The sequence below is a fragment of the Pan paniscus genome, chromosome 10 (genome assembly GCF_029289425.2).
Source record: "Pan paniscus chromosome 10, NHGRI_mPanPan1-v2.0_pri, whole genome shotgun sequence".
NCBI lineage: Eukaryota > Metazoa > Chordata > Mammalia > Primates > Hominidae > Pan > Pan paniscus.
The window spans coordinates 117,434,723-117,457,242 of NC_073259.2; the positions used below are offsets into that span (position 1 = coordinate 117,434,723).

Here is a 22,520-nt window from a genome sequence, read left to right on the forward strand (position 1 = left end):
CCAAGCAAGTGCCTAAAGCAGGGCTTGAGATGTAAAAAGAGCTCAATAGATGTTTGGCAGATAATTGAAGGTAATAAACAATGGGACAACTTACAGTCATTAAAAAGAATAAGATAGGCTGGGCACAGTGGCTCATGCCTGTAATCCCAGCACTTTGGGAGGCCGAGGCAGGCGGATCACCTGAGGTCAGGAGTTTGAGACCATCCTGGGCAACGTGGTGAAACCCAACCTCTACTAAAAATATAAAAATTAGCCAGGTGCAGTGGCACACACCTTTAATCCCAGCTACTCGGGAGGCTGAGGCAGGAGAATTGCTTGAACCCGAGAGGTGGAGGTTGCAGTGAGCTGAGATCAGCCTGGGCAACAAAGCAAGACTCCATCTTAAAAAAAAAAAAAAAAAAAAAAGGGTTCTTGCTGATAGGAAAAGATGTTAAGGATATATTGGGGTTTTTCCAACTTTTATTTTAGATTCAGGGGTACATGTGCAGGTTTGTTACCTGGGTTTATTGTGTGATGCTCAGTACCCAATAGTTAGTTTTTCAACCCTTTCCCCCTCTCTTCCTTCCCCCTCCAGCAGTCCTCAGTTTCTGTTGTTGCCATCTTCATGTCCATGAGTACCCAGCGTTTAGCTCCCACTTGTGAGAACATGCCATAATTGGTTTTCTGTTCCTGCATTAATTAACTTAGGGTAATGGCCGGTAGCTGCATCCATGTTGCTGCAAAGGACATGATTTCTTTCTCTTTTTTTTTTTTTTTTTTGAGACTGAGTTTCACTGTTGTCACCCAGGCTGGAGTGTAGTGGTGTGATCTCGGCTCACTGCAAATTCTGCCTCCTGGGTTCAAGCAATTCTCCTGCCTCAGCCTCCCGAGTAGCTGGGATTACAGGCATGTGCCACCACACCTTGCTAATTTTTGTACTTTTACTAGAGAAAGGGTTTCACCATGTTGGCCAGGTTAGTCTCAAACTCCTGACCTCAGGTGATCCAAATGAGCCACGATGCCTGGCTCATTCTTTTCATGGCTGCACAGTATTCCATGGTGTATATGTACCAAATTTTCGCTATCCAAGAGAATATATTGCTAAGGAAGAAAAAAGCAAAATGCAGCATGCTGCATCTTATGTGATTTTGTCTGGATAAATACAAAAACCAAATGATATCGAGGCATAAATTTTCAGGAAGGATGCACAAGGAAGAGTGGTAAACCTCTGGGGAGAGACTGAGGTTCAAAGAGATGAGAGTGGCTTTTGCTTTTCAGACTGTTTGACGCTTAAAAATTGGATGGGTATTAATGATAATATTTAAAAATCTCTCTCACACACACACCCCCATAGACATGCATGTACATGTGTGCCATGTTACAGGACATATGGCCAGATATCATGGGAACCAAGAAGTTACCAGGTTGTAAGAGTCTGTGTCTGTCTTTCTATCTTTGGGATTGCAAATTGATGTATTTGCCTATGCATTGGCCAGTATGGTCAGCAGCATAGGTCGTCATAACCCTGTAATTCACTTCTCCATGACAAAATGAGTTAAGCCTCATAGGCTCCCCTGTATTAGTCCATTTTCATGCTGCTGATAAAGACATACCTCAGTTGGGGTAATTTATAATTATAAAGAAAAAGAGGTTTAACGGACTCACAGTTCCACATGGCTGGGGAGGCCTCACAATCATGACAGAAGGCGAAAGGCACGTCTTACATGGCAGCAGAAAATAGAGAACTTGTACAGGGAAACTCCCCTTTATAAAACTATCAGATCTTGTGAGACTTGTTCACTGTCATGAGAACAGCACAGGGAAGACCCACCCCCGTGATTCAATTACCTCCCACCATGTCCCTCCCATGACACATGGGAATTGTGGGAGCTACAACTCAAGATGAGATTTGGGTGGGGACACAGCCAAACCATATCACTCCCTAACCCAGATTCCCAGGCCCATTTCTGTCTTGCCAATGTAGGTCTATTCCCCTCCCTGGCTGAAGCCAGGGTAGTGCCATGCCCTTGTCTACATGTGACCAGCTCAGCTCACCCCTTCAACAGGACTGAGCGGGGGAAGGATTGTCTTGGAAGAGGATGTAGTTGGGAAGGTAGTTCCTGACATCTCTATCATGCCAAGGTCCAAAGGAGGCAGTGACATTGGTCAAAGTCACATGTCTACCCAGCAGTGGGATGAGGCTGAAATTCTGATCCCTTCCACAGCCTCCCCCATCACTTAGCTTCCCTGTTTATACTTTCACAAAGAGGAAAATACCATCTGGCTATGGAGTTGTTGTGGGTAATACATGAGACAGAGATTTGTAAACTGCCCAGTTACTGGGCTCTGTGCACAGTAAAAACTCAATAAATAGAAAGGGCTACTACCCATTTTAATATTACATTTTATTGGCAGGGAGGTACATTTGGGTAAATCAATGTTGATTTTCCTTCTTTAACCTGTGCTCACTCTCAGACCAGTGGCTTTAGTTAGAATGCTTCCTCTTTGAATTCTCTAGATTATTTCAAATCTATACATGGCACAGAATTTATTCACTCATTTGACAAATCTGCTGAGCACCAATTATGTAGCAAGACTTGAGCTAGAAGCTGGGGACACACAATGAAAAAGACTTACCCCTGAGAGGCTTCTAGAAGGGCTCAGCCTAAGATCAAGGAATCAAGTAATTAGAATCACTGTCAGCTGCAGTTATTAGGATAATGGCAATTTCATAACTGTAAGTTGTACAAAATGCTATAAAGAAATAGGGTGAAGAGATAATAATAGAGGAATTTGCTTATTTTATAAATGTTTCAAATACAAGTTACAAAATTTAGAAAGAGCTAACAGGTATATATAACAAAGTTTAAGCCTTCTTTTCCAGAAGCAACTACGGTTTTCAATTCCTTGGGCATGCTTTTAGGGAGATGTTGTGACTTTATAAGCATCTATGTATGCACACGTACATTGGTTTTCTTTTTTTTCTTTCTTTTTTTTTTTTTTTGAAATAGGGTCTCACTCTGCTACCCAGGCTGGAGTACAGTGGTGCAGTTATGACTCACTGCAGCCTCTACCTCCCCGGGCTCAGATGATCTTCCTACCTTGGCCTCCTAAGTAGCTGGGACTTCAGGTGTGTGCCATCGCACCTGGCTCATTTTTGTATTTTTCTGTAGACATGGGGTTTGGCCATGTTGCCCAGGCTGGTCTCAAACTCCTGAGCTAAAGCAATCTGCCTGCCTACGCCTTCCAAAGCTCTGGGATTACAGGTGTGAGCCACCATGCCCAGCCTTGTTTTTCTTACAAATGGTAGCATTCTATTTAGGAGATTCTATAGCTCTATGGTCTTTCATTGGATGCATGAACCATAATTTAATTTACCTGTTTCCTATTGATGGATATTGAGGTTGCTTATTATTTTGTTCACATGAGAGCATATCTAGAGGATAAATATCTACAAATGAAATTATTGTGTCAAAGAATATATGCCTAATTTTTGAAATATACTTTCAAATTACATTTCATAAAGATTCTATAATATATATACCTTCTCACTTGTAATAGATGCTAGTAATTCCTTTCCACACTTACTAAGAGTATGTTCTCAAACTTAGCTATCAGAGTGCCAAAAATGAAAATCGTATCTCAGTATATTTGAATAGCATTTTTCTTTTGCGTGAAATGGAGTATCTTCTACATATATTTAAAAGACAAAGTTGTATTTTCTGTGAATTGTTGTTTACATCCTTCATTTTTGGTGTATTTGTGTGGGGTGTTGGACTTTTATTGATTTATGGAAGCTTTTTATATATTAAGAAACCTAATGATTTATCTGAGCTATAAATTGTAAATATTTTTCCTAGAATTGATTTGTCTTTTAACTCTGCTTATAATGTTTTTTTCTAGGGAGAAATATTTTCTACGTAGTTGAATGAACAGTCTGTTCTTTTGTGGATTCTGGTTGTTTTTAGTCATACTTAGGCATGTCTTCCTTCATTCATATTTTCTTCTAGTACTTTCCTTTCATTATTTTATTTTTTAGTGTTTAAATCTTTGATCCTTCCAGAATTGTTTTGGTGTAAAATATGACATAGATGTCCAGCCTTCCTTTTATAGAACTATCCAGTGTTTCCAACATTAATTTTGAAAATTAGGTTGATAAATGTATAAGTTACATTCAGTAAAATTCACACTTTTTAGATGACATTTCTCTGAGTTTTTACAATTGCATAATGCCATTTATTGAATAACTCATTTTCTTACCATGAATTTGAAATACTACCTTGACCATTTAATAAATCCACCTGTATGTTTGGGATAAATTCTATTCTTTCCATTTAGCAATATTGAATTGCTTGTCAATTCATGTTCAAGGATATGTTATTGAATTTATGTCTTAATTAAAGACATATGTCATCATGTCTTAATTTATGTCTTAACATTGAATTTATGTCTTAATACCTGCTAAGGCTGGTACCTTCTCATTAATCTTTTTGTTTCTTTCAGAAATTTCCTGGATATTCTTACTTATTTTTCTATATGAGCTTTAGACTCAATTTGTTTAGCATGCAATAAATCTTGGCAGTATTTTAAATGGGACTTTATAGTTGAACTTAGGTAAATTAATAACTATATGATATTGAATCTCCCTATCCAAGAACATAGTATATCTTTCCATTTGTTTAAATTTTTTGTGTGTTCCTCAAGAGTGTGTTAAAATTATTTTTATAGAAATCTGGCACATTTGGTGATAAACTTACTCTATATTTTATCTCTTTAGTCAATATCTTAAGGGGAGTTATTTCTACCATTGCATATTCTAACTAATAATTATTTGGTTACATTAGAGCTATTGATTTTTGTTTATTAACTTTGTATATGGCCTGAATTTACATATCATATATAATGTTTGGATTTTCCTTGGAAATAGTAATCAGCAGATGCTTTTCTTCTCCAATGTTTCTATTTTGATTTCCTCCTCTTATCTAATTGCATTGGCCAGTACTTCGAATTAGGACGATAAAGAAAACTTACGTCTTTTTCTTGACTTTAAGAGGCATGCTTTTATGTTTATTAAGTATGGTGCTAGCTTTTGAGACATAGCTGTATTTTTATAATGTTAAATAAGTGTCTACTGTTTTTGTAATTATCAAGAATGTAATATAATTATAATTATCAAGAATGAAAATTGAGTTGATCGAATGCTTTTTTAAAACTTAGATGTATAATTTTTCACATGATCTATTGATTTGGTAAATCTATTATTAACAGGTTTTCTAATATTGTATTCTTAGAATAATCTATTTTATTACTAGATTTTCTGATATAACATTCCTGGAATAAATCCCATTTGGTCATGTTTTACTATTTCTTTATGTTTTGTTGAATTCAACTTGCTAATCACTTATTGAGGAATTTGGTTTTGACATTCCTAAGATGAGCTTGGTCTACTTTCTTTTATATTTTTATTACAAAATATCACACACAGAAGAGTATATATAAATATGTATAACTTAAAGAATAACAAACACTCATATGCCTCCACCCAGTGAAAGATACAAAACCCACCCTTGGTTTTCTTTGTTGTTTTACCACCTGTAAAAGTATTCTCTAGCCAGAGTGGTGGCACATACCTGTAATCCCAGCTACTCGGGAGGCTGAGGCAGGAGAATCACTTGAACCTGGGAGGTGGAGGCTGCAGTGAGCTGAGATCACACCACTGCACTCCAGCCTGGGCGACAGAGTGAGACTCTGTCTCAAAGAAAGCAATAGATTGCTTAATTTTGCTTATTTGGGGCCCTTGTTATAATAGAATTAAACTACATATACTCTTATGTGACTGGCTTTCTTTGAACAATGCTGTTCTTTGAGATTGAACCACGTTGATCAGCATGTGATGGATTCACTTCCACAGTTGTACACAGCATGACTGAATTAAACATTTTTGTTGAATCTATCCTGAATTGGCCTGTTTTTCCATTTCTATAAGTCATCTTTTGTGTCCTTCTGGAGTGTGTTAAAAAGAATATGGATTCTGGAGTCAGGCTGTTTAGTGTCCATCTCAGTTGACATGTACTAGCTATGTGGCAAGTTATTTAACCCCTCTGTGTCTCAGTTTCCCCATCTGTAAAATGGGAGCTAAAATACCTACTACCTCATAGGGTTATTGAAAGGTTTCAAATGAATTCATATATAAGAAGCACTTGGGGCAGTGCCTGGCATACTGTAAGTTCTATATAATTGTTTGTGGTATGACTATACCACTGTGCAATCATAATAGTAACATGTTCTTTTATTGGTGGAAGTTGAGTGTGTTTCTTGTTTTGGAGTTGTTATAAATAACGCTGCCATGTACCTTCCTATGCTTGTCCCCCACAGCACATAAACAAGAGGAATTAAGTGGCTTGGTCAGAGGATATGTGTCTTCAACTTTTCTAGGCTATACTAAATTGTTTTCCAAAGTAATTGTACCAATTTACATTCCCATCCATATAGTATAAGAGTTTCTCTTGCTCTACATCCTTCCCAGCTTGTCTTGTTAGGCTTTAAAATTTTTGTCAGTTTGGTAAGTATAAAATTATATTACGGTGCATATTAATTTGCACATTTCATATTTGTATTGGCCATTTGATTTTTTTTTTTTTCAAGACGAAGTCTGGCTCTGTTGCCCAGGCTGGAGTGTAGTGGCATGATCTCGGCTCACTGCATCCTCCACCTCCTGGGTTCAAGCAATTCTCCTGCCTCAGCCTCCTGAGTAGCTGGGATTACACGTGCCTGCCACTGTGCCCAGTGAATTTTTGTATTTTTAGTAGAGACAGGGTTTCGCCATGTTGGCCAGGCTGGTCTCAAACTCCTGACCTAAGGTGATCCACCTGCCTTGGCCTCCCAAAGTGCTGGGATTACAGGCGTAAGCCACCATGCCCGGCGGATTTTTTTTTTTTTTTTGACAAGGTCTGGCTCTATTGCCCAGGCTGGAGTGCAGTGGCACAATCTTTGCTCACTGCAGCCTCCACCTCCCAGGCTCAAGCCACCCTCCCACCTCAGCCTCCTGAGTTGCTGGGGCTACAGGCATGTACCACCACATGCAGCTAATTTTCATATTTTTTGTAGAGATGGGGTTTTGCCATGTTGCCCACACTGGTCTCAAACTCATGGCCTCAAGCGATCTGCCCACCTCGGCCTCCCAAAATGTTAAGATTACAGGTGGGAGCCACCACACCCGGCCAGCCATTCAATTTTATATAAAATGCCTGTTTGCCACCATCCTAATTTTAGAATGAACTGTTTGATTTTTCTTATTCATTTCTAGATCCTTTTTATGTATTGGAAATAGCTTCCCCAACTCTATAGCTTTGCGCTTCACTCTTTTTATATCTTTTAATAAACAAAATGTATTGATTTTAATGTAATCAAGATTGTACATCATTCCCTTTATGGTTGATGCTTTTTCATGTGAATTATGAAGAAATCCTGGCTAGGCATAGTGGCTCACACCTGTAATCCCAGCACTTTGGAAGGCCAAGGCAGATGGATCACTTGAGCCTAGGAGTTTGAGACAAGCCTGGGCAATATGGCAAAACCCTTTCTCTATAAAAAAATACAAAAATTAGCAGGGTGTGGTGATGAGTGCCTGTGGTCTCAACTACTTGGGAAGCTAAGGCAAGAGGATCATTTGAGCCCAGAAGTTTGAGGCTACAGTAATCTATAGTAGCACCACTACACTTCGGCGTGGGCAACAGAGCAAGACCCTGTCTCAATCAATCAATCAATGGAAAGAAATAAATTATTTCCTACCCCAAGGCCATGAAGATATCTTCTATAGTCTCTTCTAAAGCTTTATAGTTTTGCCTTTCACATTTAGATTTTTTTTGGTAACCATCTTACTGAAATACAATTCATACACCATACAATTTAGAGTAGATACCTCAAGGTTTTCAGTTTATTCACAGAGTTACACAACCGTCAACACAATCAATTTTAGAACATTTCAACACCTTGAAAAGAAATCTCATGCCCTTTAGCAGTCACCTCAAACTGCCTAGCACTTGGTAACTACTGATCCACTTTCCATGTCTATATATTTCACTGTTCTGGATATTTCATATAAATGAAGTCATATAGTAGTTGTCCTTTTGTAACTGCTTCTTTCACCTAGCATAATGTTTTCAAGGTTCATCCACGTTGTAACATGTATCAGTACTCCTTTCTTTTTGTTGCCACATATAGGTCTTTAATCCACTGAAAATTACTTTTCTGTGTGGTATGGGGTAGGCATACAGTTTTTTTGCACACACCTCCCAGTGTCCCAGGATGATATTTGGAAAAGGCTGCCCTTTTCTCACTGCTTTGTTCTGCTACCTTTGTCAACATAAAGTGTTCATTTATTTGTAGGTCTGATCCTGGGCTCTCTAGTCTGTTACACTGGTGTCTTTGTATCCCCATGCCAATATCATACTATCTGGATTAATGTAGTTTTACAGTATGGCTTGGTAACTAGTAGAGCAAGTCATCAGACAACAATAAGCTGTTCTGTATACAGATTATCTTGGCTATTCTTGGTCCTTTGCAATTTCACAAAAATTTCAGAAACAGCTTGTCAAGTTTTACTTAAACTTCTTGGGATTTTGATTGTGATAGTATTGAATCTAAGGACCAGTGTGGGAGAACATAACATCTTTAGAATACTCAGTCTTTCCATTCATGAATATGGTATACCCTTTTATTGTTCTTTAATTTCTTCTAATTGTTTTCCTTTAAAATGTATTGAGGTGAAATTCACATAATGTAAAATTAGCTGTTTTAAAGTAATCAGATTCAGTGGCATTTTGTAAACTCACAATATTGTGCAGCCGCCACTTCTTTATAGTTTCAAAACATTTCCATCACTCCAAAGTAAAATATCTTCCCATTAAGCAGTTTCCACTCATGTTCCCTCCCACCATCTCTTGCTGTCTTAGTCCATTTTGTGTTGCTATAAAGGAATACTTGAGGCTGAATAGTTTATAAAGAAAGAAAGGTTTATTTGGCTTATAATTCTGATGGCTGGAAAGTTCAAGATTGGGCATCTGCACGTGGTGAGGGCCTCATAGTGGAAGATAAAGGGAAACTAGCATGTGCAGAGATCACATGGTGAGTGAGGAAGCAAGAGAGAGGAGGTGGAGGTATCACCTGATGGGCTCTTTTTAAATAACCAGCTCTTTCAGGAACAAATAGAGTGAAAACTCACTCACCCTGAGGGAGGGCATTAATTTATTCATGAGGGATCCATGGGATGGAGCCTATGACCCAAGCACCTCCTAGAAGGCCCCACCTCCAACACTGGGGATCAGGTTTCAACATGAGACTTGGTGGGAACAAACCATACCCAAACCAAAGCATTTGGCAACCACCAATCTGCATTCTGCCTCTATGGCTTTATCAGTTCTGTTTATCCAATAATGTCTTATCATTTTCTCCTATAGCAGTCTTATATATCTTCTATTAGATTTATTCCTAAAGAATCTTTAACTTTATTGTGAAATGTTTTAAATAAGTATTATGAAAAATAAACATTCTATAAGTCATGCAACCGATAAGCTTTGTATAAAAGTAGAAAGAATAGTATAATGAATCTCCTAGTAACTCTCACCACCAGAATAATAATCTCATGGCCAGTGATGTCTTACCTCCTTCCCCATTTGTTTCCCATAGCCAGGTTACTCTGATACAGTTCCAGACACAATGTCATTTCCTCCGTATTTCAGTATTTATTTCTAAGTGATACAGAATCTTTTAAAAACATAACCACTATGCCATACGTTGTGACTATTGATAACTCTTTTTCATCTCTTTTTTAAAATAACAGCTTTATTGAGATCTAATTCATATGCCATACAATTAATCTATTTAAAGTGTACAGTTCACTTGTTTTTAGTATATTTGCAGAGTTGTGCAGTCATCACCACACCATGGACATGTTTCCGTTTCTCTTGGGTAGATACCTAAGAGTGGAACTGCTGGGTCATATGGTAGCTCTGTTTAATCTTTGGAGGAACTACCAGAATGTTTTCCAAAGTGGCTGCACCATTTTCTTTTTCTTTTTTTTTCTTTTTCCTTTTTATTTTTTTTTTTTGAGATAAGGTCTCACTCTTTTGCCCAGGCTGGAGTCCAGTGGTGTGATCACGGCTTACTGCAGCCTTGACCTCCCAGACTTAAGCAATCCTCCCACCTCAGCCTCCCAAATAGATGGTACCACAGGTGTGCACCACCATACCCAGCTAATTTTTTTTTTCATTTTTGTAGAGATGGGGTCTCACTGTGCTACCCAGGCTAGTCTCAAACTCCTGAGCTCAAGCCCCCATCTGGGCCTCCCAAAAGGCTGGGATTGCAGGCATGCGCCACTGTGCCCGACCTGCACCATTTTATATTCCCACCAACAATGGATGAGGGTTCTAAATTTTTTACTTCCTTGCCAACACTTATTATCTGATATTTTCCCTGGTGAGGGCCTCAGGCTACTCGTAGTGGAAGGTAAAAGGAAGCTAGCACGTAGAGAGATTACATGGTGTGAGAGGAAGCAAGACAGAGAGGGAGGGAGGGATAGGGGTGGGTGTGAAGTGGTATCTCATTGTGGTTTTGAGTTGTATTTTCTACTTTTTTCTCTTTTAAAATATAGGTTCCCTTGTAGTTTCCTTCAACAAATGTTGAAGAAAGTAACTAGATTTTCCTGTAGCGTCTCCCACTCTGGATTTAGGTGATGGTATACTACAGCATTGTTTAATGTCTTCCATTCCTTACTGTCCTTTGAATTGGAAGTTAGATCTAAACCTGTGCTCCCTGAGTACTAGGCACTGGTCACCTATGGCTATGTAAATTTAAATAAATCAAAATTAAATACAAATTTCAGTTCCTCAGCCTCACCACATTTCAAGTGCTAAAAGGCCACACATGTGGCTAGTGGCTGCTGTACTGAACAGTGAAGCTATCAAATATTTTCATCATGTCAGAAGATTCTATTTGACAGCGCTGACTTAGGGGTTAGATCAGATTCAGCTCTGTAGGATTTCAATCTTTTGAAACTTGAGATTTACTTTATGGCTTGGAATAATGTCCATTTTTAAAAAGTTCTATGTGCTTTTGAACTAAAATGTATATGCTCCAGTTGTTGGGTGCAACGGTCTACATGTGTTAGTTGATTGTGGTGTTTGATTTTCTATGTGCTATTGAGGGTTTTTTGCTATTGGTTTCTGTCAGTTTCTATCAGAGAGAGGCTAGTTATGATCCCTCACTATGGGATTGTTTTAGTAAACTGCAATATAGTAAGCACAAATAGTGAAATACTTTGCAGTTCTAAAAAATAATGAGGAATATCTCTCTAAACAACTCCCAAATGAGCTCCAAAAAAGACAAGATTGAAAAATAGCATATATAGTTTGCAAACATTAGCCTAAGAAAAGAGGAAAACAAATCTACATGTAAATTGCTTATATTTAAAAAAGAAACTGTTTTAGCAATTTTAACTTTTTTTTTTTTTTTTTTTTGAGATGGAGTCTCACTCTGTCGCCAGGCTGGAGTGCAGTGGAGCAATCTCAGCTCACTGCAACCTCCGCTTCCCAGGTTCAAGCCATTCTTTTGCCTCAGCCTCCCAAGTAGCTGAGACTACAGGCACTCACCACCATACCTAGCTAATTTTTGTATTTTCAGTACAGATGGAGTTTCACCATGTTGGCCAGCATGGTGTCGATGTCTTAACCTCGTGATCCACCCACCTCAGCCTCCCAAAGTGCTGGGATTACAGGCATAAGCCACCACGCCCGGCCAGCAATTTTAACTTTTTAAAATTTTTATTTCATTTTTTACTTTTTGTAGAGATACGGTCTCGCTTTGTTGCCCACGCTGGTTTCAAACTCCTGGCCTCGAGTGATCCTCCTGCCTCAGCCTCCCAAAGTGCTGGGATTACACATGAGAGCCACCGCACCCAGACCAATTTTAACATTTAAAAAATAGTTGTTTACAGGAGGAGGATGAGAGTGCAGAGGAAAGGGTAAGAACAGGAGCTAGGTCTCTGAATATGCCCTAATTTATTCCTTGGCATCATTAAATATTTTACATACTTATAAAACAAAATTAAATTTAAAAATCAATCCCCTGACATAAATGGTAAAATGAAAAAAAAAAATGTACATCTGGTTGCTAGCATAGAAAGAGAGATTGACTATTTCAAGGGAACCTAAAAAACACAGTAATGTGTCTCTACAATTCCAGTGAGGTTTACCCTGAGGACAAAGAATTCAAAAAGTTTTAGATGGTTTTCAGTAATCCCACTGGTGACAGTGTTGGTATTATTATTTTGAGACTGTTGTGTGTATATTGTTAATAAAGCCAATGAAATACTGCTCATGTCATTGAACTAGAATTTTTGGATGGGAGAAAAGAGAAGAGTTAGAAAACTAAGGTTAAGGCTGGGTGTGATGGTTCACACTGGTAATTCCAGAATTTGGAAGGCCAAGTTGGGCAGATCACTTCAGGTCAGGAGTTCGAGACCAGCCTGGCCAACATGGTGAAACCCCATCTTTACTAAAAATACAAAAATTAGCCAGGCATGGTGGCCCGCACCAGTAGTCCCAACTACTCAGGAGGCTGAGGCAGGAGAATCACTTGAACCCGGGAGGCAGAGGTTGCAGAGAGGTGAGATCACGTCATTGCACTCCAGCCTGGGTAACAGAGCGAGACTCTTGTCTCAGAAAACTAAGGTTAAGTTCAAACCTCTTCATTCTATATTAAATTGATAGAATCAGAATAAACTCATAATATATTTTATTTTTAAAATGCTTTCTTCTGCTATTGAAAAGGTCTAGAAACAATGATTAACCCTGCAGCAATGACCACTCCTAGGGTATGAACGTGGCAGCTACCATCTACCCACTCAAATAAACCAGAGTTCATTGGAGAAAAGACAGATTCAAGGTCTAGGTTGAAAATAAATAAGCTTTGAAACAACTCAGCATCCTCATAAGCAAGAAAGCTCATAAAGACAAGGCCATGTCAGAAGGACTCGAATCACTCAGGTATGACAGCTATAACTGCACTACCGCAGTCCAGGCTGGATGACAGAGTAAAAATCCTATCTCCAAAATAACAATAATAAATTAATTAAACTAAAAATTACTCAAGAGCCTACTTGATAGATTCCCACTGGCCAAATTTGGGATAAATTGGGCATCAATAAGGTTAACTGTTGGCTGGGCGCAGTGGCTCATACCTGTAGTCCCAGCACTTTGGGAGGCCAAGGTGGGTGGATCACTTGAGGTCAGGAGTTCGAGACCAGCCTGGCCAACATGGTGAAACCCCGTCTCTACTAAAAATACAAAATCTTAGTTGGGTGTGGTGGTGCATGCCTATAATCCCAGATACTTGGTTCATGCCTATGATCCCAGCTACTCTGAGGGACAAGAATTGCTTTAACCCAGAAGGCGGAGGTTGCAGTGAGTCAATATCACACCACTGCACTCCATCCTGGGCAACAGAGCAAGACTCTGTCTTAAAAAAAAAAAAAAAGTTAACTATCATGGCATGAAACATAATCAATACATATAAACCTTTAATTTGTAATGATATTAAAAACTCATTGTCACCTTGGGAGGATGCAGTGGAACCAACTCATTATTCTGAAAACTAGCAAATCAAACATTTATCCTGCCTTTCCCTTGCAAACTGTACCACAGGGCAACCAAACAGTTAATAAGGGAGATTTCTCTTTATAGAACAGTCTCATCTAATAAATGAAGAAGGTTTGATAGAACTGGAATATCAAACTCCTAAGAAAATGTGGATTTGGGTAGTGTGTATCAGAAAACACTGACATCCTGAAAAGACAGCCAGCCCTCATGTGTCTCCTTCTGGAAGTATAATATGCTGCCTATGAAGTCTTTTTTTTTGGCAAAACCAATCAATCTTGTATCTGATTGGACCTCTAATTCAAACAGCCAGTTTTCAGGAAATGCAGGAGAAAGACAGACGTGTTAAATGACTCCTTAAGAATGCAATTAACAAAACCTAGAATGTGAGAAATTCTACAAGACAGATTGTCCAATTTTCTCTATGAATAAATTGCAAGAAAGAAATGGAGGGAACCTATAGAACAACAGAGACTTGAGAGACACATTGGCTACATGCAACGTGTGGGCCTTGTTTGCATCCTGATTTGAGCAAACCAATTGTAAAATATAGATATAATTAGAGAAATTTGAACATTAGGTATTATAATTAGTATTAAGGAATTATTATGGTATTCTTTATGATAATGGTGTTGTGATGACCTATAGGTATATAAGTGCATGTATAGTTTTAGAGTTCCTATGTTTTAGAGATACCTATTAAAATATTTATACGTAAAGCGATATAATGTTTTGTGATTTACCTCTAAATAATCCAGTGCTGGGGGAGTAGTGAAACACGGCTGGAATAGGGGAAGGCATACGTTCATCGTTGAAGCTGTGTATATTGAGTTTGTTGTACTTTTGTTAGTTTTGTGTATGAGAACTTTTCAAAATATCTTTATATATATATATTTACAGGAAAAATATATTTTAAAAATATGAATTAAAATAATATGTATAAATAAATATATAAATATATAAAAAATAAATATAAAGAAAAGATGAAGTAAAAAATAGTACTGGCAGTACACAGACAATGACAATACATGAGAAGGAAGTGCTCAAATGATGGTGCTTGGGCAATAAAGGCTCGGGGGCTATGCAGTGGTTTGCAAACTCTCCTCTGCCCTAGGCTTTCCCCAGAACCTCTCCCATGTTTCTGTGGGGCAACCCAGTGAAACTCTCACCCCCTACTTCAATCAGAAAGGTCTGCTTTCCTCAATTTTACATATTAAGGTTTCTTATAACATTTCCCTTGAACAAAGGATTTTGACATTTCAAATAAAATTCAAAAATGACAGCTTCAAGGCTTATCATCTACCCTCTTCTCCCCTTAAAAAATAGCCCTTACTCTTCCTCCAGAACTTTAGGGTAGTAGCCAAAACAGCTGGCCAAGTTTAACATGCGAGAACTGTGGCTCACATTCAAACTGCTGTCCTCCCAGTGGAAAAGTTCTGTTCCGCATGTGTATTAGTCAGGATAAGCAGTCTTCAGCTACAATAACAAACAGCCCCAAAACTCAGAAGTTTCCCATAACAGGAGTTTATTTCTTACGTACACAAAGTCTACTGTGGGTGTGGATGACTCTTCAAGACATCTCTCCTCCATGTGATGGCTCAGGAATCCAGGCTGTTTTGATCTTGTGGCTTGTCCATTCAGCAAAAGAAATTCTCAGTCATTGCAGTATCAAAGAAGTTCTAATAACACTGGAAGGGTCTTACACAAATGTCACTTCTATTTACAGCCAGTTGGCCGGAAGTAGTCAAGCAACTCCACCTAACTGCAAGGGAGTTTGTAAATGTGGGGAAGTCCACGGAATAGCTGGCAGGCATTTCTGCCTCTACCATGGCATCTCACCACCTTTCCACATACTGTGGCCTCCCTGTCATCTCCCCACCCCGACTCCACATACTGGGTCAAGCATTAGATTATGTAGAAGATGATCAGATCATCACTGAGTACATGATACTTCCAAAATGATGGTTCTGGTTTGAGTGTTTCCTTGAATCCCTTGCTTTTAGATGAGCAACAGGTCTAAACCATCCAAGACAAAGAGTGGCTTGCTGCAGAGGCTGCAAAATAATGTCCTGCAAGGGTAAATTGTATGACAGGACTGGGTGTGTAATTCCGAACTTCTGACTTAAATAATCGGAAGTTCTGGCAACACAGGCCCTATATTTGTGCCTGATGTCAACCAGCTGGAGCCAGACAGTAGCTACACACCAGAGATGGCCATTCATTCCCGAGTCTAACCCAGTCCCCGTCACCTGGCAGCTTGACTCAGTCATGGTACCTGCTGGAACCCTGTAACAGGCAGAATCTGTGATCCCTGCACCATGGTTATGCACAGTTAGGATCCTCCACAGTTTTATCACCCCAAAGATGGAGTTCTTTCTTAGATGTAACTTAATTTGATTTAATTTAATTTTCTTAGGTGTAATTGAAGATCTCTTTAATTTCCTCCCTCTTATTTAATCTGGATTTAATGCTCTCTTTATAAGTCTCTTAGTCATCTTTTTGGTCAAGGCTGAATCACTCCAACTTCTTGATTACCCTTCTCCCTTATGTCCCAATATTCATCCCTTTGACGGTCCATGTCACTGTTATTGGGACACTCTCGTTTTCTCACACCCTTTAAAAGATAACTGGAAATCAACAAAGGAATCGAGGTGTCAGAACTGAAATATTGCAATAAACAAAACTCTAGTCTGAAGTGAATGGAGTGTGCTTTGACCCTTGCAAGTTAAAAATCATTGTCATGTTCCTTAATCTACAAGGTTTTGTCAAATTTCTTTGGGCTTCAAGTCACATCAGTTCCTAGGCTGACTGCAGGAGTACCCCACCCTCCCATCCTTAGGAGCAGGCTAAGAGAGAAACTTGGTTAATCTCTGCATCCTCCACCTGCAGCAACCTGACTGCAGTAATATTTCTGGGTGCAGCTCCAGACATTATTTCAGACACCAACCCACCTCCAATTTAATAGAGGCTCATTGACTCCTAATCAGCAGACTTGCTTTACTGTGTTTCTATTTCTAATAATCGTGATTATTGATACTAATGATGACAAAAGCAAGCACTTACTGAATTTAAATTGTGCCTGGCAGGGTTCCATGTGCTTTACATGGTTCTGGTGAAACTGACAACCCTATGAGGTAAGTACAATTATAATTCCGTTTTATAGAGATGAAACAAGAGACTTGGGACTCTCCCAAGATTATACTGCCAGGAAGCAACAGAGATGGGATTTGAACTTGGAAATGCTCGTGTTCCAACGTCTTAATCATTATGCTATGCTATATGTGGTACAGCATGGAAATATTTGGGATTACTAAAATGTTTCTTTCTTTCTTTTCTTTTTCTTTTTTTTTTTTTTTAAGACTGTCTCACTCTGTTGCCTAGGCTGGAGTGTAGCAGTGCAATCATGGCTCATTGCAGCCTCAGCCTTCTGAGGTTCATGCGATCCTCCCACTTCAGCCTCATGAGCAGCTGGGACTACAGGCACGCACCGCCACACCCAGCTAGTTTTCGTATTTTTAGTAGAGACAGAGTTTCAACATGTTACTCAGGCTGGTTTCAAACTCCTGGGCTCAAGTGATCCGCCTGCCTTGGCCTCCCAAAGTGCCAGGATTACAAACACGAGCTACCACGCCCAGCCTGAAATCACTAAAATATTGTTTGATCTAAATGCATTGTTTTGAATGTTAGGTTGCTAGTGATTAAGGCTCTTCTAGCTCCATTTGGCTAGTGTAGGGAGACATCTGGTGGCCATTCTGTTTTTTAAAACTTTTTTTATGGAAAACTTCAAATTTATGCAAAGTAAACAGAATAGTGTCATAAATCCCCCTCTACCCACCACCTAGCTTTAACAATTAACATTCTGCCATTCCGTTTATATTCACACCTCCAGCCAATCCCTACCTCTTCCCCACTTATTTTTTACGGTTGTTTTTCAAAAATAAAATTTACATATAGTGAAATGCACACAATTTTAACAGTTTATCTTGACCGACAGATATACTCATGTAACCCACAGCCCTATCATGATATGGAATGTTTTCATCACTCCAAAAATGTCATTTGCCTGACAACTCCTCAACTAGGCAACAATTGTTCTGATTTTTCACTGTGGATTAGTTTTGCTTGTCCCAGTGTGCCATATCAATGGAATCCTACAGTACGACTCTTGTGTCTGGGCTCTTTCACTCAGCATAATGTCTGTGAGAGTCATCCATGCTCTTGCGTGTACCCGTTATTTCTCTTTTATTGCTGTCCTCCTTCTATTGTACAGATGGGCCACAGCCATTCTCCAGTTGATGGGGATTTGGATTGTTTCCAGTTAGGGGCCGTTCTGAATAAAGTTGAGCATGAGTTGAACTTCATGTTCAAGTCTTTTTGTAGACATATGTTTACATTTCTCTTGTGTAAATACTTAGGAGTGGAATCGCTGGATCAAAGAATAGAGGCATGGTTAACTTCATTAGAAACTGCCAGATCTTTTTCCCAAAGTGATTCTCTTTGCATTCCTACCAGAAGTGCGAGAGAATTCTGTCTGCTCCGCGTCCTCACCAGTATTTGGTGTTGTCAGTGTTTTTAATTTTAACTATTGTGGTGGTATCTCATTGTGGTTTTAATTTGTGTTTCCCTGATGACTAACAATGTTGACCATTTTTCTATGTGTGTATTGCCAATTTGTCTATCTTCCCTTGTGAAGTGTCTATTCAAGTCTTTTGCCAAATTTTCATTGGGTTTGTCTTTTTATTATTGGACTGTAGGTGTCTTTTATTCTGGATACAAATTCTTTGCGTCTGTATAATTTAGGAATATTTTCTGCTGTTCTGTGACTTGCCTATTTTCTTAACAGTGTCTTCTAATGAGAAGCTTTATATTTGGTGAAGTCTGATTTCTTATTTTGTGTCTTTTATTATTATTTCTTCCTGGCTCTCATCTAAGAAAACTTTGCCTTCCCCTGGTTACAAAGATGGTCCCCTTGTTTACTTCCAGTAGCTTTATATAGATTTTAAATTTGCATTTAGGTCTAAGATGCATCTCAAGTTCGTGTGTGTGTGTGTGTGTGTGTGTGTGTGTGTGTAGTGTAGTGTAATGTAATATAGGGACTGAAATGCATTTTTACTTTCTTTTTCTATTTATATATTTTTAAGTAGAGATGGGAATCTCCCTGTGTTGCCCAGGCTGGTCTCCAACTCCTGGCCTTAGACAATCCTCCTGCCTCAGCATCCCAGTGTGCTGGGATCACAGCTGTGAGCCACCACACACAACTGCAATTTTTTTTCTTTATAAATATCTAGTTGTTCCTGCACCATTGGACGGAAATGTTTTCCATTTCTGTGCTGAATTGTTTTGGGACCTCTAGTGAAAATCAATTGAGACGCAGTCTTATTAAACACAGTCTTATTCTAGCTTTGTTTTTCTTTTGCAGGGTTAATTTGGCTATGCTAGGACCTTTGCATATCCATATGTACCAGTTGTCAATTTATTGCCTCTCAGATCCAAATTCACCCTTCATTACCTGCTGAGCAATAAGAAACTGCACGCTTTAGGCATTTCTCCTTAAAGTGAACACAATGTCATTTTTGTCACTAGAGGGCACTGGAGGGACATTGCAAAGGCAGGCGGCTTCTCTTCCTGATGTCCTTTGCTATGTTTTGCTTTTTCTTGTTTTCAGACTGTACATTCTGCTGCACGTGGTATGTGGGGGGGACACACACTAACTGTGTGCCCAGAGCACATAGTCTCTCAGTGACCTCACAGCTCTGGCCAAGGGCCTGGTGACCACTTTGTCACAGCCCTCCTGATGCAGACATTACACACTCCAGGCTTCATACCTACTCCTGTTCCCTCTCCCAACACACACCTGCCCTCTGGCCGCAGCTTGCCTGAGCCCTGGAAGGTTGATTTCCTTGGCCCCCTCCATGGTCTCCCATCCAGCAGCGCGGGTGCTCAGGAAGGTCATGCCTGGTGCCTGCCCAGTGACCGAACCAGCTCTGGCCCTGGTATCCTGGTGAGATTCTTTGCCATCCAATGGGCTGTAGCCACACCTTCTCCAGTGACGTCTGAAGCCCATCCTTGGAGAGGAACACTCCAAGTTTGTCCTTCCTTAAATATTCCTCTGTAGCAAGAATTTCCCTTTCTGGCCCAAACTCCTCACCACCCATGTGAGAATTACAAAGTGAGTTTACACAATTAACACTTACTGAAATAAAGAAAAATTAATTTAAAAAAAAGAAAAAATTCAAGCTTGACTAATCAACATAAAGGAAACATTAATTTTAAAAAAACATTTATTGAGTACATGGTTGTCAGGAAAGCAAGTCTGGGTATGTTGTCTAGGTTCATTTTCTGGCTGCGTCTTTTGGCAGATTTTGGGCGTGGCTTATGACATTCCTATGCCTCAGTTTTCTCATCTGTAGAATGGGCATCATAATAGTATTTCATAGGGTCAGAATGAAGATCAAATGAAACAGTGTAAGTCAAGTGTTTAGAATAGTACCTAACAGTAAATACTTGGTTCCTATCAGCTGCTGCTATTCCTATTTTTTATGATTATGATCTTGTATCCCCAACCATATTGTAAACTCTAAGTGAAGACGGCATAATTTAATGCTGGCTCTCTACTATCCCAGGGTTTAGCATCTTGTTATTTCCATGCATTAGACGTGTAATAGATATTACCAAATAGATGAGCTGCTGAAGAATGTTCTATTTCCCGTAGAAAGAAGACGTGAGGAGGAAACACATCCGTCTGCACATGGAAGGGGCGCTGACTGCCCGGGACAAGGTCGGGGTTCAGGATTTTGTGCTATTGGACGCGTACACCAGCGAATCTGCCTTTGTCGACAACCTCCGCAAGCGTTTCAGCAAGAACCTCATATACGTAACGTGACCCACTTCTCAGCTGTTTTTCTAGGGTGGTTGTTCCCTTCTTGCCTTCACGACTTTGATGAGTGCGAATAATAGCACTCTATTAGGTTAGACATTAAAGGGAGATACTGAGGCGCCACTCTTAGATGCACTTCGATCCTTTGTGCTAAGACGTTTATGGCTGCCCGTGACAGAGACCCAACTTACACCAGCCTAAGTCACTAAAAGGAATCAGTCCATGTCTGTTACTGTAGGTCCCGGGACTAGATCTAGGGTTTCAGACAATGTCTGGCGACTCCTTCTCAATCTCTGCTCTGCTTTCTTAGGCATCCATTTCTGTCTCAAGTGCATGGCAGCAAGATGGCTGCCCTCAGATCCAGGCTGTCATTTTATCAGCTTAGGGTTGCTGCCGAGAAGCGAGCCAATACTCTGGGGATAAGCTCTAGTAAATGGCCCAAGTTGACATTGATCAGCTCTGATTGGCCCACTTTCGGTCATGTGCCTGTCTCTGAACCAATCTCATGGCTAGAAATGAAGACTATTCTGATTGGCCAGGCTCTTACCAGGCCTGCCCCTGAAGGTGAGGGGTGGAGTTGGAGCCCTGGACGGTATAGGCAGAGAGCTGGGGAAGAGGGTTCCCCAAAGGACTCTGTTGGGAGAAAGGGGCAGAGATACCAAGCAGGCAAAAATAAGAGCTGTCCACCACACCCCACGAATGGTCAAGGGTCGAGAATGCAGCACTTACCAAACTTCTCAGATTGATCTTGTCACATCTAGTTTTTATTCAAAAGCTAGTTTTCGTTAAATTCCCATTTATCACCACACTCTGATTTGAGGGTCGTTTTTCAGGTAAATTCCTCTAGGGTAAACTTCATAGTGTCCCTGTGTATGTCGTGGGTGTTATTAAAATTATTTAATTTTTTGAGATTTTATTAGCTTTTTGCCAAGAGTAAATTAGACAGAAGTGGTTTAAAAATAATTGTCTTATAGCTATTTTGTTTGTAATGCTGCCCGTGACTTAATCTATATGTTGAAACCAAGGATACCAGAAGAAGTAAACAAGGTGTTTCTTAGAGTACATATCCTAGAGCCTAACTTTCATAATTATCACCCTTAATTGTAGAAATAGAAAAACTAATTTTATGTACAGGAAAAGGAAAAAATAGCATGGTACAGAGAAGTACAAATGGCATGACAGGATCATTGCGATTAAGCTAAATGTTTCTGATTTGAACGGATACATTTCAGAAACTGTCTTCCACCCTGAATTTCTACTGATTGAAGTAATATGGTGTTTTAGTGAAACTTCTCTGCTTTGGTTCTCTGTTTGATTTTTGTCCTGGAGATTGGAGAACGATTTTAGCGTAATCTTTTTTTTTTTTTTTTTTTTTTTGAGTTGGGTCTTGCTAAGTTGCCCAGGCTAGTCTTGAACTCCTGGGTTCAAGCACTCCTCCTGCCTCAGCCTCCCACGTAGCTGGGATTACAGGCACACACCACCACACCCAGCTATTTTAGCATAATCTTAATATATACTTTAGTGCATCCTGTATTTGAAACAGCTACACACTGAGAATCTGAGAATACCAGATGTATTTTCCAAGGAGTATATTAATTTTTTTTCTATATAAGAGCTTGGAGCTCTTTGTTTATTCATAATTGTATTTCAAAAGCCTTATGTTAGTGGTTATATTATAAATATAAGTAAGTACTTGAAAAACTTGAATATGAGTAGAATTTAATGTTGAAATCTAGGAATATAAGTGCCAGTAGCGGGAGTGTTTTGCCCAATTTTAGGAGGTTTGTAGGTATACCCATCCTGTTTTCTTGTTTGTTTGGTTTTTTTCTTTTTCATATGGAGTCTCACTCTGTCGCCCAGGCTGGGGTGCAGTGGCCCCGATCTTGGCTCACTGCAACCTCCGCCACCCGGGTTCAAGCAATTCTCCTGCCTCAGCCTCCCAAGTAGCTGGGATTACAGGCATCCGCCACCACGCCTGGCTAATTTTTTTGTATTTTTAGTAGAGATGGGGT

General features: G+C 39.5%; 1 protein-coding gene across 2 annotated transcripts in view; it reads left to right on the plus strand.

Moving 5' to 3' along the window:
* Window positions 1–22,520, plus strand: part of MYO1H (myosin IH) — a 94,319-nt gene that overhangs the window by 13,910 nt on the left and 57,889 nt on the right. For both annotated transcript variants that reach the window (XM_055096092.2, XM_055096093.2), the window contains exon 2: window positions 20,344–20,505. In XM_055096092.2, coding sequence (XP_054952067.1) covers window positions 20,380–20,505 — 126 coding nt within the window. In that variant the 5' untranslated portion in view covers window positions 20,344–20,379. The remainder of the gene's footprint in view (window positions 1–20,343; window positions 20,506–22,520) is intronic.